General features: G+C 39.2%; 1 protein-coding gene across 11 annotated transcripts in view; it reads left to right on the top strand.

Moving 5' to 3' along the window:
* The window catches only part of LOC119967508 (pumilio homolog 2-like), a 123947-nt gene extending 109319 nt beyond the window's left edge, over nucleotides 1–14628 (top strand). For 9 of the 11 annotated variants that reach the window (XM_038800165.1, XM_038800172.1, XM_038800166.1 and 6 more), the window contains 4 exons: nucleotides 8767–8892; nucleotides 10559–10680; nucleotides 11051–11243; nucleotides 11932–14628. In XM_038800165.1, the coding sequence (XP_038656093.1) occupies nucleotides 8767–8892; nucleotides 10559–10680; nucleotides 11051–11243; nucleotides 11932–12063 (573 nt within the window). In that variant the 3' untranslated portion in view covers nucleotides 12064–14628. Of the gene's footprint in view, nucleotides 1–8766; nucleotides 8893–9402; nucleotides 9447–10558; nucleotides 10681–11050; nucleotides 11244–11931 lie in introns of those variants that run through there. The other 2 variants (XM_038800171.1, XM_038800173.1) reach the window with 2 other exon arrangements.
* Nucleotides 14629–15881: the final 1253 nt, after the last annotated feature.

Raw genomic sequence — 15881 nt, 5'->3', positions numbered from 1 at the left:
TAAACGCAGTAACTACTGGTCAATCTGTTTAACCTTGATGGTGGGAAAGGTTTTATAGACATTAATCCAAGACAAAATTAACAGAGAAGTGCGGATTAATTATGGAAAGCCAGCACGGATTTATTAAAGGCAAATTGTGCTTAACTAACTAGATTGAGTTTTTTGATAAGGTAATAGAGAGTTGATGTGTGTATGAACTTTCAAAAAATAATTTTGTAGTGCAACTATATTTAAGCCCATAAAATAAAAAAGAAAGTGCTGGCATTGATACAAAGTTGGCTAGGTGACCTGGTGGTGGACAATTGAATTTCAGAGTGGTGCAAAGTATACACTCAGGTTCCCCAGGGGGTGGTGCTAGAATCACTGTTTTTCTCAATCTCTATTAATGACCTAAACCTGGGTATATAGGGCACAATTGAAAAAAATTTGAATATGGCACTTGTGAACTATGAGGGGTGTAGTAATTAACTCAAAAGAAATACGCTGGTGTAATGGGCAGATGCGTGTCAGTTAAAACTTAATGCAGATAAGTATGAAGTGGTACATTTTGGTAGGGAGAATGAGCGAAAGCAATATAAAATAGGGGATCAACAGAGAGACCTGGAGGTATACATGCACAAATCATTGAAGGTGGCAGGGCAGATTAAGAAAGAAGTTAAAAAGACATGGAGGATCATTGGCTTTATAAATAGAGGCATAGAGTATAAAAGCAAAGTTGTCACCTTTATAAAATTCTGGTTCAACCTCAACTGGAGTATTATGTCCAATTCTGGGCATGCACTTTAGGAAGGATTTGTGAAGGATTTAGAGAGTGTGCATAAAGGGTTTACGAGAATGGCTCCAGGGATGAGGGACTTCAGTTAAGAAAGGTCGGGGTTACTCTACTTAAAGAAGAGAAGATTGAGGGGAATTTGATAGAGGTGTTCAAAATCATGAATGGCCTACACAGAGTTGGTGGCAAGAAACTGTTCCCATTGACAGAAGAGTTGAGAACCAGAGGACACTGATTTAAAGTGATTGGTGAACAAACAGTAGCAGGAAACTGTTTTGATGCAGTGAGTGGTTAGGATCTGGAATGCATGAAAGAGTGGCAGTGCAGATTCAATTGTGGCTTTCAAAAGGAAATTGGGGAGGCATCTGATATTTGCATTGCTATGAGGAAAGGGCAGGGAAGTGGACTAGCCATGTTCTTACAGAGAGCTGACATTGGCAAAATGGGCTGAATGGCCTCCTGTGCTTAATGATTCTGTGATTAGGTTAACTTTACTCATACGGACAATTTTTTCAAAACCATTCCAGTTATGAGTCATAACTCATGAATGGAGGTACAGCAAGTAATTAGGAAAGCTAATAGAATCTTATCATTTATTGTGAGGGGAATTGAATATAAAAGTAGGAAGGTTATTTTTGTCATGCAGGGAGAAACAACATCTGGAGTACTGTGGAGAGTATTGGTTGTCTTATTTAAGGAAGGATATAAATGCATTGTAAGCAGCCCAGGGAAGGTTTACTGAACTAAAACCATGATTTGGTGCATTGTCTTACAAGGAATGATTGGACAGGCTAGATTTGTATCCGCTGGAGTTTAATAGAAGAGATGGCTTGATTGAAACATACAAGACGGTGAGGGGTCTTGACAAGATTAATGTGGATAGGATGTTTCCTCTTGTAGGCAAATCCAGTACTAGAGGCCACTATTGAAAAATAAAGGGGTAGCCCATTTAGGACAGCAATGAAGAGAGTTTTTTTCTCTGAGGGTTGAGAGACTTTGGAACTCTTCTTCAAAAGGCAGAGGAACCAGTCTAATCAAGACATATTGTATAGGTCACTTTAAAAACTTTGCATGTGAAGGTTTATTTGTGATTTCAAGTTTTATCTACAGGTGCTTTGTATATAACTTTGATTTTGTATTTGCTGTTTTTAAGATTAATTTAAACTATAAGATGCAGTAAAGCGATAAAAATTGTGAAGATACTCATTTATTCTACATGAATAAAATATCACTATATAAAATCCTTTCTTGTATTCAAATATTGTGCAATGTGTTTAAACAAATTGATCAGCCTATTGAAACAAATGGAACAGCCTTGGTAATGAGCATCCAAATTCTGCTCTCATCAGCTCTTCGGTATAATATGCTACTAACTGTTCAGACCTATTGCTGCCTTCCACATAATTTAAAACCCAAGATCAAATCAGAACAATGATTTTGAAATTAAATGAAAATCGCTTATTGTCACGAGTAGGCTTCAATGAAGTTACTCTGAAAAGCCCCTAGTTACCACATTCCGGCGCCTGTTCGGGAAGGCTGGTACGGGAATTGAACGGTGCTGCTGGCCTGCCTTGGTCTGCTTTAAAAGCCAGCGATTTAGCCCAGTGTGCTAAACCAGCCTTCGGGATTTTCCCGTCATCCCGGAGAAAACATCACAAATTGAAAAGATACAGTACAAAAGGACATCATTCAGCTCATTGTGCCTGCTTGCGCTCTTTGATAAAGTTATCAAATTAATCTCACTCCCCTGCTCTATTCCCATAGTCCTGTAATTTATTTCCCCTCCAAGTATTTGTCCAATTCCTTTTTGAAAGTTCTTGTTAAATATTGTTCCCCATATACAGCCAACTTTCAGAAAGTCCATTTTAATCACAGCAATTTGTTATTTTTCAAAAAAGAAGTGTTTCTTCCATTTCTTAAATTGCCTTAAATTTGGAGTGCTGTACTATCTTTCAGATGAGATATTAAGCCAAGGCCCTGTTTGCCCTCTAGATCCCATTGTACTATTTTAAAGAAGAGCAGAGGAGATATACCCGGTGTCCTGACCAATATTTTCATTATGACACTGCTGTTTGCAGGAGCTTGCTATTGTTGCTCTATTTCCGTCGCAACAGCGTCGCCAATACTGTGGGTTCTATTTATCTTGATGAACCACAAGCCTTCCCTTATATCGATCAAATGGCCGCACAACCAGTTAGTTAGTTCAAAAGATTGTTTATTTACATACTCTCAACATGCAACACAATATCTACTATGAGTTAAACTATACCTATTGGCTACAATAACCTATACTAAACTTCAGGGTGACTGGCACTGTGCAAATGGATAAGGCCTTTATCTGGATTTTACTTGGCTGTTTCAAAGAAAGTGGCTCTGTCTCTGCTGGGCTCATCCGTCAGGTAGCGATCTTTGGTCTTGAACTTAGCTGGCTGTTCCTGCTGCAATTGAGTTGGCACCCGCCGGATCCAAAAGAGACAGAACACGTGGTTGTGTCCTCTTTTATCCCTCTGGGATTTCGCGCTCTTTGGGGCGGTCCTTAATCTTGGACCCAATAGTTCAATAGGGCTCTGATCACTCTCTTCGATTTCGGCCAATAAAGCGGCAGGTGCCTTGGTAGCTGGGTGGGTCCTTATCGGTCCTTGACCTTCGCAGTTGCGCCTTCTGAGTAAGGGGAGTGGCACCAATCAGTCTGTGGCTGTACCGGTTGCTTGATTGGAGTTCTGTTGTCCTGGGAAAATGGGCCATTAAAATGCAAACGAGCGGGGCTTTCGATCAGGTCTGGTTACCTGTGTTTTAGATACACACAGGCTGTGTATCTGTCTGAGTACTGGGTTGGCCATAATTCCCATGGTCCTTTGCAGGTGGCCATCTTAGATGGCTACGCAATGTACATAATGGCAGCTCTTTTCCTACATTACAAAAGTGGCTACATCTCAAAAGTACTTGCACATGGCATTTTGTGAACCTGCAAAATAATTGCACATCTGCTTTTTTCAGGCTTCGCATTATTTCCTTTTGCACTCTGTTCTTCTATTAATAAATCAAGGATCCCATATAAACAGCCTTCTTGGCTTATCCTGTCATTTTCAAACAAATGTGTATTGTTACGACACCCTGGGCGAGTGCGCGGTCAATTCCAGTCCCACCGGCCCCGGAGTCCCAAAGCAAGTAAATTAAGGAAGTGAATTAACCAATGACTCATCTAAAGTTTCTGAGATCTTTGGCCCTCGACTAATCCAATTACATACAGGCACCAGATTTATAAGTAAAACACAAAAAACTGTTTGTTTATGACAACAATTGTGATAAAGCATGCAATAATTATAATAGAATATCAACTAATCTATTACTTACCCTTTTCCCGTCCCATCCTCTACCCAAACACATACAAGGCTGACACACAGGCGAAAGGGGTAAAATGTTCGGGATTAAAATGGAAGAAAAAGAGATCAGTGGATTTGTCGCTGATATTGAATTTGTTGTAGACAGCTATCTTCCCAGGACGCAGATTGTTGAACCCACCAGTTGGGTTGCTAACAAAGTCTTCTGGCTACAACATTTAGACTGGACTCTCAGGCTGTGGGATCCCTTCTGGGGAGTCACTTTTACTTGTATTAACCTGGGCCTTCACATGGAAGATCCACCTCAGACCTGTTCAGTTCTGACTTGCTTCCACCTCCACCAGATTAACCATCAGCATCACTGAGATAAGACTAGAGTTCTCGTGAGAGTTTAAAATGTGTTTTCAAAGAACCCACCCTGTTTGCAGCTGGTGCGGGACTGGATTTCCCTGCAGATTAAAATGGCTGCGCAGAGAAAAAGGTCTTTTGTTTAGGTCTTTAAAGAGAGATCAGAGGTGTGGCCCTCTAGTTTCATGATTAAAACAAAAACTGAAAGCGCAAACACAGTCTCAAAAAGTAAGGAACATTCCAGAATGATCAGCATCGAGCATCAGTTGAGATCCGGGAAAATAAAGTAGTCCGTCGGCTGATAGCCGAGTCCATCAAGAGGTGACATCACTGATGTTAGAGCAACAGCTCAGCCTGCTGAGAGATTAGTTTTTGAGGTGACGTCCATCTTAAAGGTACAGGTCCCAATAATTGTCCAGATACAAAAATTATAAAAGCCAAAAAGAAGAAAATTTACAAAGGAAAACGAGTGACAGGATCCACAAGAAGATCCTTATCAGATTTACAGGTCAAACTGTTTCTGCATCCCTTTTAACATTTACCATTCAGCTTATATTGCCTCATCATTATCCCTACGAAAATGTATCGCTAACACCTCGCCACATTACATTTATTTTTTTCATATTAATGCCCATTTCACAAATCTGTACAATCTGAAATTTCAAATTATGCTTGGTGTACCCAAATCCAGTTTATTAATGCACATCAAAAATAATAATCTTTTATTAGTGTCACAAGTAGGCTTACATTAACATTGCAATGAAGTTACTGTGAAAATCCCCTAGTTGCCACACCTGTTCGTGTACACCGAGGGAGAATTCGGAATGTCCAATTCACCTAACAAGCACGTTTTTCGGGACTCGGGAGGAAACCCACGCAAACACGAGAAGAACGTGCAGACTCTGCACAGAAAGGGACCTAAACTGGAAATCAAACCCAGGTCCCTTGTGCTGTGAAGCAACAGTGCTAACCACTGCTACCATGCCACCCTTCAGAGCTGTGGCGAACACCACTGTGTATCATTGTCCAGTCTGAAAATCAGTATCTTTTGTCTCTTCGACAAAGTTGCACCAATACTACCACAGTCTCTTTCATCCTGTAGACTTTAATTTTGCTAACAAGTCCATGTACACAACATCAACCACAGTATCCACTTAACACTGACAGAACTGGATCATGTTATTAAGGCACAGTTTACCTTTAACACATTCATCCTGATAGACATACCTTACTAAATGCCAATTAGTTTTGTCCCATTGTATTGTCTGTAGGTGTTTTTCCAACACTGGGATTAGACTGAGAGGCTTGTAATTGCCAGGTTTTACCATCATCACCTTTTCTTAACTATAAATGTAACACTTACAATCCTCCAGCCATTTGGCACAACCCCCATCTTCCAAGAAGGATTGGAAGGAAGAAGATTGTGGCCAAAGCCTCTGGGATTTCTACACGTACTTCCCTCACTAACCTAAGATGCATCACATCTGGCCCAAGTAACCTTTTGAAGACTACAAACTTTTTAAATACCTCTATCTGTGACTGAAATAATAAATTCAAAAGCAACTGTTTGCCTCGTTGATGAAGCTCTAACAGCATAGGATTTACATGATGTCAGGTTGGATGAATTGGCCGAACTGCACATTAATAATAATGTCAAATTTCAGGCAACACTGGTTTAAGATGGAATTAAGACAGTTTACGAAACAGTATTTCACATACAACATTCAAAGTAAAGACACTAATATCGAGAAATGTTATAAATCAACATAGTAAATGCTGGAAATATTCAGCTGGTCTTGCTGCATCTGTGAATACATAAGCAGAGTTAACGTTTCAAGTCAATGATCTTTCATTATTGTCGCCCTGAATTAATGCTGTACTGGATTTCATCTTAACTTACCCATCTTAAGGCCTTCGACAGAGTCGAGTGGAAATACCTCATAGAGGTACTGGAGCGGTTCGGGCTTGGAACAGGGTTCACCGCTTGGGTAAAGCTCCTGTACAACGCTCCCATGGCGAGTGTACAGACCAACAATACCAACTCCCAATACTTCCAGCTGCACAGGGGCACCAGACAAGGATGCCCACTGTCCCCGCTGCTGTTCGCACTAGCAATTGAACCGCTAGCAATCGCGCTCAGGGCAGCAAAAAATTGGAGGGGGATCCGAAGGGGAGGTAGAGAGCACAGAGTCTCACTCTATGCGGATGATCTGCTCCTCTATATCTCGGACCCACAAAGCAGCATGGACGGAATCATCGCGCTCCTGAAAGAGTTTGGAGCCTTCTCGGGCTACAAACTCAACATGAGCAAAAGTGAGATCTTCCCAGTACACCCGCAAGGGGGGGGGGGGGGGGGGGGGGGGGGGGGGGGGGGGGCAGCACTAAAGGGGCTGCCGTTCAAACAAGCCCGACATAAATTCCGCTACCTGGGGATCCAAATAGCCCATGACTGGAAAGGGATCCACAAATGGAACCTCACCAGCCTGACGGAGGAAGTTAAAAAGGACCTGCAAAGATGGAACACACTCCCGCTCTCCCTCGCGGGGAGAGTTCAGACGATCAAAATGAACGTACTGCCCAGGTTCCTCTTCCTGTTTAGATCCATTCCGATCTACATCCCCAAGGCCTTTTTCAAAGCGCTGGACAAACTCATCATGGCGTTCGTATGGGGGGGTAAAAATGCTAGGATCCCAAAGAAGGTCTTACAAAAAACAAAAACCAGGGGAGGGTTAGCCCTCCCGAATCTACAATTCTACCACTGGGCAGCAACAGCCGAGCGAGTAAGGGGATGGATCCAGGAGCCAGAAGCTGAGTGGGTGCGTGCGGAGGAGGCCTCCTGCATGGGAACCTCCCTCCGGGCCCTCGCCACGGCAGCACTCCCATCCCCACCCAAAAAACACTCCAGCAGCCCAGTGGTGACAGCCACCCTCCAATCCTGGAACCAACTGCGGCAGCAACTTGGCCTGACCAAAATGTCGAACAGGGCTCCCATCTGCAACAACCATAGGTTCAAACCAGCACTGACCGACGCCACCTTCAAAAGGTGGAGGCAGGACGGGGGAACACTGACAGTCAGGGACCTATACACGGACGACAGGATCGCAACACTGGACGAACTGACAGAGAAATTTCAGCTAGCTGGGGGGAACGAGCTACGGTACCTGCAGCTCAAAAACTTCCTACGAAAGGAGACATGGACGTACCCACAACCGCCACGACAGACACTACTGGAAGACCTACTGGACGCAAGTATCCTAGAGAAAGGGAACTGTAGTGACATGTATGACCGACTGGTAGATAGGGACGACACCGTACTGGACGCAACAAGGAGGAAATGGGAGGACGACCTGGGGATGGAGATAGGGTGGGGACTCTGGAGCGAAGCACTGCATAGGGTCAACTCCACCTCCACGTGCGCAAGGCTCAGCCTGACGCAACTAAAAGTGGTACATAGAGCCCACTTAACAAGAACCCGTATGAGTAGGTTCTTCCCGGAGGTGGAAGACAGATGTGAACGGTGCCAAAGAGGCCCGGCCAACCACGCCCACATGTTCTGGTCTTGCCCCAGACTCGTGGAGTACTGGACAGCCTTCTTCGAGGTTATGTCCAAAGTGGTGGGAGTGAGGGTGGAGCCATGCCCGATAGTGGCGGTCTTCGGGGTTTCAGAACAGCCAGATCTATTCCTGGGGAGGAGGGCGGACGCCCTTGCCTTTGCCTCCCTGATCGCCCGCCGTAGAATCCTGTTTGGCTGGCGGTCAGCAGCACCGCCCAGAGCTGCGGACTGGCTGTCCGACCTCTCGGAATCTCTCCAAATGGAGAAAATCAAATTTGCCATCCGAGGGTCGGACGACGGCTTCCACAGAACGTGGGAGCCATTCATGCAACTGTTCCGGGACCTATTTGTGGCCAATGTACAAGAGGAAGAATAGTCGGGGGAAGGTAGCGGGAGGGGGGGGGGCTACAGGTTCGTTACGGGGGTTCGATGGCTAGCTAAGGCCCAAAACCAAGCTAAATAAACATGTTGAGGGGGGGGGGGGGGGGGGGCGCAGTTACTACTACGAAGATGCTTACCTGTAAATATGTATGTTAATTTTTGCGTGTTTGGTTTTTTTTTTTTTTTTGTTTTGTCTCTCTCTCCTAACAATTTGTAATTTGTTCAATATAAAATATGAAAACTGAATAAAAACATTTATAAAAAAAAACTTACCCATCTTAACTGTTAGTTTTTAAAACTCTTGCTTTTTTTCACTTACAATAAAGTCTTGTTTCCTCAGCACCTGATAATTATTTTGTGATAAATTCCAGGTCTTTGTGTTATCAACTCATCCTTATGGTTGTCGAGTTATTCAGCGTATTTTGGAGCATTGCACACCTGAGCAGACTCTTCCGATTCTGGAGGAATTGCATCAGCACACTGAGCAATTAGTACAGGTAAGGAGCGCAGATAACAAATGAGCACAAAGAATGCATGAATCCATTCAAATCTATATCTTTCATTATAGACAAACAGACAAAATATTCAAATTCTTTTTCTTTTACATGGGACTCTGAAATCCTCACCAATGTTTTGAGATCACATTCTACAGTTCTGTCCATTTAGAATCACTGGTTAATGATAGCAAAATAAGTTTAAAATCTATTCTAATTTTTCCAGGATTTTTATTAGTGGTTTTTAGTCAGTTCTGATGATCACATTCTTCAATTCTAATCATTTATCCATTTTAAAAACAGCAAACTCATGGCCTTGTTTATAGGTATATGAGTACTTTATAGGATTTGTGCCATTTGCATTATGATATATGCAGTAAACTGGACACATCTGTATTTAGGAAAGGGAAACTAGTATATTGCACTTTCTAACATAACATGCACTACTTATAATCACCACCGACATCATACATCCATTGTCTTTAATTGCAAACTGTCTGCTTACCTGTGCAGAGTACTCACCGTGACACGATGCCAGTCATCTTTTAAGAAACAAAGTAAGTAATTTTAAAAAAAGGAAAGTATGCTATATACAGTACTTAAAGCAGATGCTCAGTAATGACTCGCAAGCGTTTATGCACTTCATTTGTTTTGACTTGGACGTGCAATTGTGGCACTGGTAGTTATCCATTTTCATTTTTAACTCTGGACAGGTTCTGCTTATTCGTTACTGGGCCCCACACTCTTTAGTAACTGGGGAAATGCAAAAATGAATTGCGCAATTTCGTTATACAAATGAAAAGATACAAAGCAAGGAAATTAATATTAAAAGATTATTAAGCAGAATTCTGATGAAGGAGCAAACAAAGGTAATTGAGGAAGAAGATTAGATAAATTACAAAGCGAAAAATAGGAAGAATATTCCAATAGATACATCCTAAAATATTGCAAGTAAAGCGTCCTGCTAAATATTAGATATGAATTTAGTTTTGACAAATGAAAATTTGAGACTTTCTTCGAGTGTCACACAATTCTTGCCAATCAATTATAAAAATTGATTTGCAAACAAATGAAAATGACAGTTTGATTTCCATTGACCACGTGAATATTATCTATTAACTTCACTTATCTTTGCCCCAACAATTAATGGGTTCAGCTACCTCTTGAAGCTATACATAGTCAGCACAGAAAATAAGCCAATACATTTCTGAGACTCACAATTTGAGAATAGGAAAGCTACCTACCAGATAGTCTATCCCTACTCTTGTATAGATAAAATAGGTGTTCCCTGGTCCTCCACAATCTATCACTAACCATGCATTCCAGCCCTTTCACTATTTTGTATACATCGTATGTGGTCACTTCTAAGATTATGCTGTTCTAAAATAAATAGATGGCACTTTAAGGCTACCTGAGTCTTTAAGCTAGGAATCGTTCTTGTAGCTCTCCTTTTAATCTTTACAAAGACTAATGTATCACAAAAAACGGTCACAATGCTTGAGGTGCATCTAACCAATGACCTATATTATGGTAGGATACTGTCCTCTGATTTGTACATGTACAAAGTGTATTCGTACACATAGCAAACAAATTTATATTAAAAAATAACCTAGTACAAGAAAATTGATCTGAATTTATTTCTAAAGTTTAATTTTCTTTGTTTAATTAGGATCAATATGGAAATTATGTCATCCAGCATGTTTTGGAGCATGGGCGTCCTGAAGATAAGAGTAAGATTGTTGCTGAGATAAGGGGAAAGGTTCTTGCTCTAAGTCAGCATAAATTTGCCAGGTATAAGAATTTGCATTTCATGTTTAAAAGAGTGCTTCTATACTAAGTAACATTCATTCCCAGAAAAATATTTCCTTCTACTTTATTTTATTGAAGGTGCATCTAATTAAGTAACACTATTCTTGAACCAAAGATGTGAACAAATACATATGATCAGAATAATGTTATTGTAAACTCGCAGACAACCATAGTAAGGTCATATTGTAAGTGTATCTTAAGTCTATCATTAAAACTTCCCCCCCCCCCACCATTTGTCAGAAATTATTTTTTCCTGATTTTTCTTTTCTCTATTCTGCAAGCCACAAAATTTGAATATAAAATTCCTTCAGCTTAGGATACTGATTAGACTTGTTTTGTGGATTTTATTTAGCAATGTTGTTGAAAAGTGTGTCACCCATGCCTCTCGTGCTGAACGTGCTTTACTGATTGATGAGATTTGCTGCCAGAATGATGGCCCCCACAGTGCCTTATATACAATGATGAAAGATCAATATGCCAACTATGTGGTTCAAAAAATGATTGATGTAGCGGAACCTGCTCAGCGTAAGATTATCATGCACAAGGTATATTTTATTAATATTTTTGCTCAACTTTGAAATTAGTTGCTATTTAATATACAAGACCAAATGGCTAAAGTGGCAAAAATACATGTTCAGTGATGTTAGCATAAGGAGTTAATATGCCAACTATGTGGTTCAAAAAATGATTGATGTAGCGGAACCTGCTCAGCGTAAGATTATCATGCACAAGGTATATTTTATTAATATTTTTGCTCAACTTTGAAATTAGTTGCTATTTAATATACAAGACCAAATGGCTAAAGTGGCAAAAATACATGTTCAGTGATGTTAGCATAAGGAGTTAATTATTTTATTACTACTGTCTGGGGAAAGGAGACTGCAATTTAAACCATGTAGCTGTTTATTTGAAGATGTAATTTCTTAAATTTTGTTCATATGTATAGAATGAACAAGCTTTGCAGATCACAAAAGATCTTCAAAGGCCAAAACTCACTTCATCTTCTAACTATATTTTACTTTCTTATGGCTATGTTAATTTCCATTTACTAATCTTTGTTTAAAAAGAAAAGATGCAAGTATAAACTTGCAGCCAAATTTCTGCTAAAATATGCATATGAGAAATAAAAACTTAGTGGGCACTGATCTTTAATACAGATTACAACCATGAAATGCTTGAGCCAATTTAATACAAATGTCTGAGATGTGATTTTTTTTTTTTGTTTGTACACAGATTCGACCTCATATTACAACCCTTAGGAAATATACTTATGGAAAACACATCTTGGCCAAACTGGAGAAGTATTACATGAAAAACAGCACTGACCTGGGTTCAATTGGAGGACCACCAAATGGAATGTTGTAAATTTAAGTGATGCACACAGAAGAACTGTTGAAAACTGTTCTGTTTAAATATTGTGTGCCAAGCCAGATAAACTTTAAAACACAACTTAACTTCTAATTATTACATCCTCTCTTTTTTTTCTGAACTGAATTGTGTATTTTACCAGTCAACACGACTTCAACTCCTAAATGTGTCCTGAGTTTGTGTGCACTTTGTTTCTCATTAAAGTACCTTTGTTGGAGATTTATTGGAAAACCTAGGTAAAGCGCATAATATAGAACGAAAAACAATAGTATCAAACTAATTCTTTTGTGTAAATTAAATTAAATTAAATCTTGAAAAATTATTTGGTAGAGACAAGAGTTTTAAGTTATCTTTTATATGAACTACTTTAAATTCTAATTGCGATAGGTACTTGCTGCATAACAAAGTTCTCAGGCCCAGTAGAATCTGGGGGATTCCATTAATCAAATAACAGAACTTGTATAAAGTTAAGTTGTGTTTCAGCAAGTTACTTTTTGACAACAATATTTAAATAGCACAACAGTTATGGTATGTTGAAATATGTAATTCAGGGAAGGCTTAAATTACAGGCTGATATGTAATGTAACTCCTGATGTTTACTATGGAGATGTCAATACTCAATAGGTTTTATTTTTTGAGATAAACACTGCCCTGCTTTTCTATTTCAGTGATGTATAGAAGTATTGTACATACGTATGTATTTAACCATTGTACAAGGGGGCAGTAAGGAATCATGATGGTACACATACCTAAATATACAAATTGTCTGAAAAGTTTTTTTTGCTAGATTTGGCTTTTCAGTCTATTTTGCAAAGAGATGAGCGGATTTGTTTGGTGGATTTATTTTTACTTTCTTAGTTTAAAGATTTGGCAATCTTGGGGCAGATTTGAAAATTAAGGGGCCATTGAATGGTAAGCTTGATAGCTCACCATAACGCATGCAAAAACTAATGGAATAGACTTTGTTTTACTTATAAATATGTAGTGTATACGTGTAGAATTTTCAATTTATAGGTGTAAGTTTACAGTTTGAAAAAATGAAATTTATTGTTTTAGTGTTTAACCACATGCTTGGCTAACTTAGTAATGCATAGTTTGGTTGTACAGTTGTACATTTGTAAACCTGATGCTGTAAATGTTAAAATGTCTTTTACCCTTCAGAAAACAACTAACTCACTCCTCTGCCCTAGCATAGTGTTGTATAATGTAAATTTCTTTGAATCAAGATTTTTTTTTAAAATTGTATCTTTATATGGCTTAAGAATTAAACTTGCATTCTTTTATCTATTAGGACAGTATGTTTTGTTTATAATCGCAACTGTTAAAATTCTGTTAATATGGTAATTTTTGAAAATTTTACAAGTGTAATGTTGTACAAGTAAAAGTTGTTCGTAGTCAAATTGAAGAGTTTAAACTAAAACATCTAGTTACCATGGAAACTTTCCATCTCTTAAAAGTGGCATGATAATATTTGTACAGAAGAATACTGCATTTTGGAATTGTCTACCTACATGTAAGTGGAAGTATATATGATATTGTCAATTTTTCATTTGAACATAAGGTTGTAACACTACATATAGATGATGTACATTTTACAGGAGGCCTTGTGTACATTTCCTGATGACATTTTGCAGGCAGAATTGTGACCATATGTGTATAATTGAAGTTATTTGTATTCTTTGCCTCTGGAAATATTTTGAAATATGCTTTGTATATTCAGTTTCTGAAAGATAAAAGATTGTGCTTTATATTTTGACGATCCTTGAAAGTCAGTATTTTGTATTAACAGAATAGCATGTGGATTTGGAACAATCTGGAATTATTTATCTTGAGTCCTTTGGATATGATGGCCTTAGCATTTAAGAGATAAAAAGTTGTTTTTATTAGGGCTGTGCAGTCAGATTTTTTTTAAATGAACTAAAGCATCAGTGAACTTAAATTATTCAATGTTAAAGCTTTAATATTTTGTAATTATTTTATACTATTAATTTGTGCAGTCCTTTTTTCTATCACAACATCTAGATTTTTCAATCTGATATCGTTAAGCTATACTATGGCACTTCGTCTGCTAGTTTTCGAACTGCTTTGCATTATTTAACTCTTCCAAGAGCTTGAAAAAGTGCATCATCAGGAAAGAGCATTTTGGCCATGTTTAAATGACTGCCTGTTGGCCTACTGTGCTTTGGAAAGCCAGTAGGTTTGTTTCGGCACAGCACTAGTTTCCATGGCAACTATTTATTTGTTGTGTAAAGGAGGACACTTTGTGTGATTGTTCTCTGGTTTTAGCTTGGGAAGCAGGAGTCTGGGTAAAAGTGCAGATCAAGAATTTAAAATTAGCATTGATAACAAATGGAACAAAACCACTAGACATTTTACTGATATTTCTTCTAACATGGATTGTTGATGGACCATTTTTATCTTGTGTTTAATCAGGTCTGCCACCTGGCTCCCTGGCAGTTAAGATGAAGTAATGTTATATTCATTTAATTGTATATGCTGTATAAAAAAAGAAAAAAATGTGAATAACATGAAATAAACATGTTGTGTTTTCTGTAGGAAAAATATGCCGTTTAATTGTTTAACTATATATTTTATATTGTGTTTTATTAATCACTAACAATGTGGAAGTATCTGCCTGCCATTTAAATTGAACATTTCTCATTTCCGCCAGATGGATTTTAAATAATGGAACTTAACAAATTTGGCTCCACATCTTTTCCCCTGCAGCCTGTGTGTGTGTATATTAACTTTCCTCGCCTGCAATCTTCTTCATTTTAGCATTGCATTTTAGCACCATCATCATACAGATGATGCAACTTTCTTTGTTAGATGGATAATGACTGAAGGAGCGGGAAACCTATAAAATCCTCAGAGGGCCTGACTGGGTAGATGCTGGGAGGATGTGTCTCTTGGCTGGAAGCCTCAAGCTAGAGGTCTATTTTCAGGATAGAGGATCTGCTATCAGTGATGGATATGAGAAATGTCTTCACTCAAGAGTTGTGAACCTTTGGAACTCCACCTCAGGCTGGATGCTTTAGTCATTAAATATGTTCAAGACTGAGAGCGATGGATTTGAGGGATATTTAGATCTGACAAGAAAGTGGAACTGAGGCAGATCAGCTATTATTGAATTTCAGAGCAAGTTCAAAGGGCTTATAGAACATAGAACAGTACAGCACAGAACAGGCCCTTCGGCCCTCGATGTTGTGCCGAGCAATGATCACCCTACTCAAACCCACGTATCCACCCTATACCCGTAACCCAACAACCCCCCCCCCCCCCCTTAACCTTACTTATTAAGGACACTACGGGCAATTTAGCATGGCCAATCCACCTAACCCGCACATCTTTGGACTGTGGGAGGAAACCGGAGCACCCGGAGGAAACCCACGTACACACGGGGAGCTTAATCCTGCTATTTCTGACAGCACTGACAATGTTTCAAAGTGAAAGTTCAGCAAATGTGGGGGGAATAAAACAAGAAAAAAAATAGATTTAAAATCATGTCAGATTAAAGAAACAGTAAATAGTTTCAGAATGTGAGTAACATGAGTATAATTGAATAATTTAATCAAGTAATCTTGCCTTTTCAGCAGGAATACTCAATTGAAATTAGTCTTTGGTGCCATCCATAAATATTGTATGATGGAGGTCACAATTGTTCAGAGATGAGAGATTTCTGCCATTTGGCAGAATTCCAACTTCTGGAAAACTGATTTCTTAATTTTTTTTTTCTTGTTCGCTTCCCCTTGGCCACAAATCTTGCCAGTGTTTATCAAGGCGGGGGTTGGCAGGTGGAGGGGGAGCAGAGGAAC

This window comes from Scyliorhinus canicula, chromosome 6 (assembly GCF_902713615.1).
Source record: "Scyliorhinus canicula chromosome 6, sScyCan1.1, whole genome shotgun sequence".
NCBI lineage: Eukaryota > Metazoa > Chordata > Chondrichthyes > Carcharhiniformes > Scyliorhinidae > Scyliorhinus > Scyliorhinus canicula.
The sequence above is the reverse complement of the archived record's forward strand: the minus strand, read 5'-3'. Positions and strand labels throughout refer to the sequence as shown.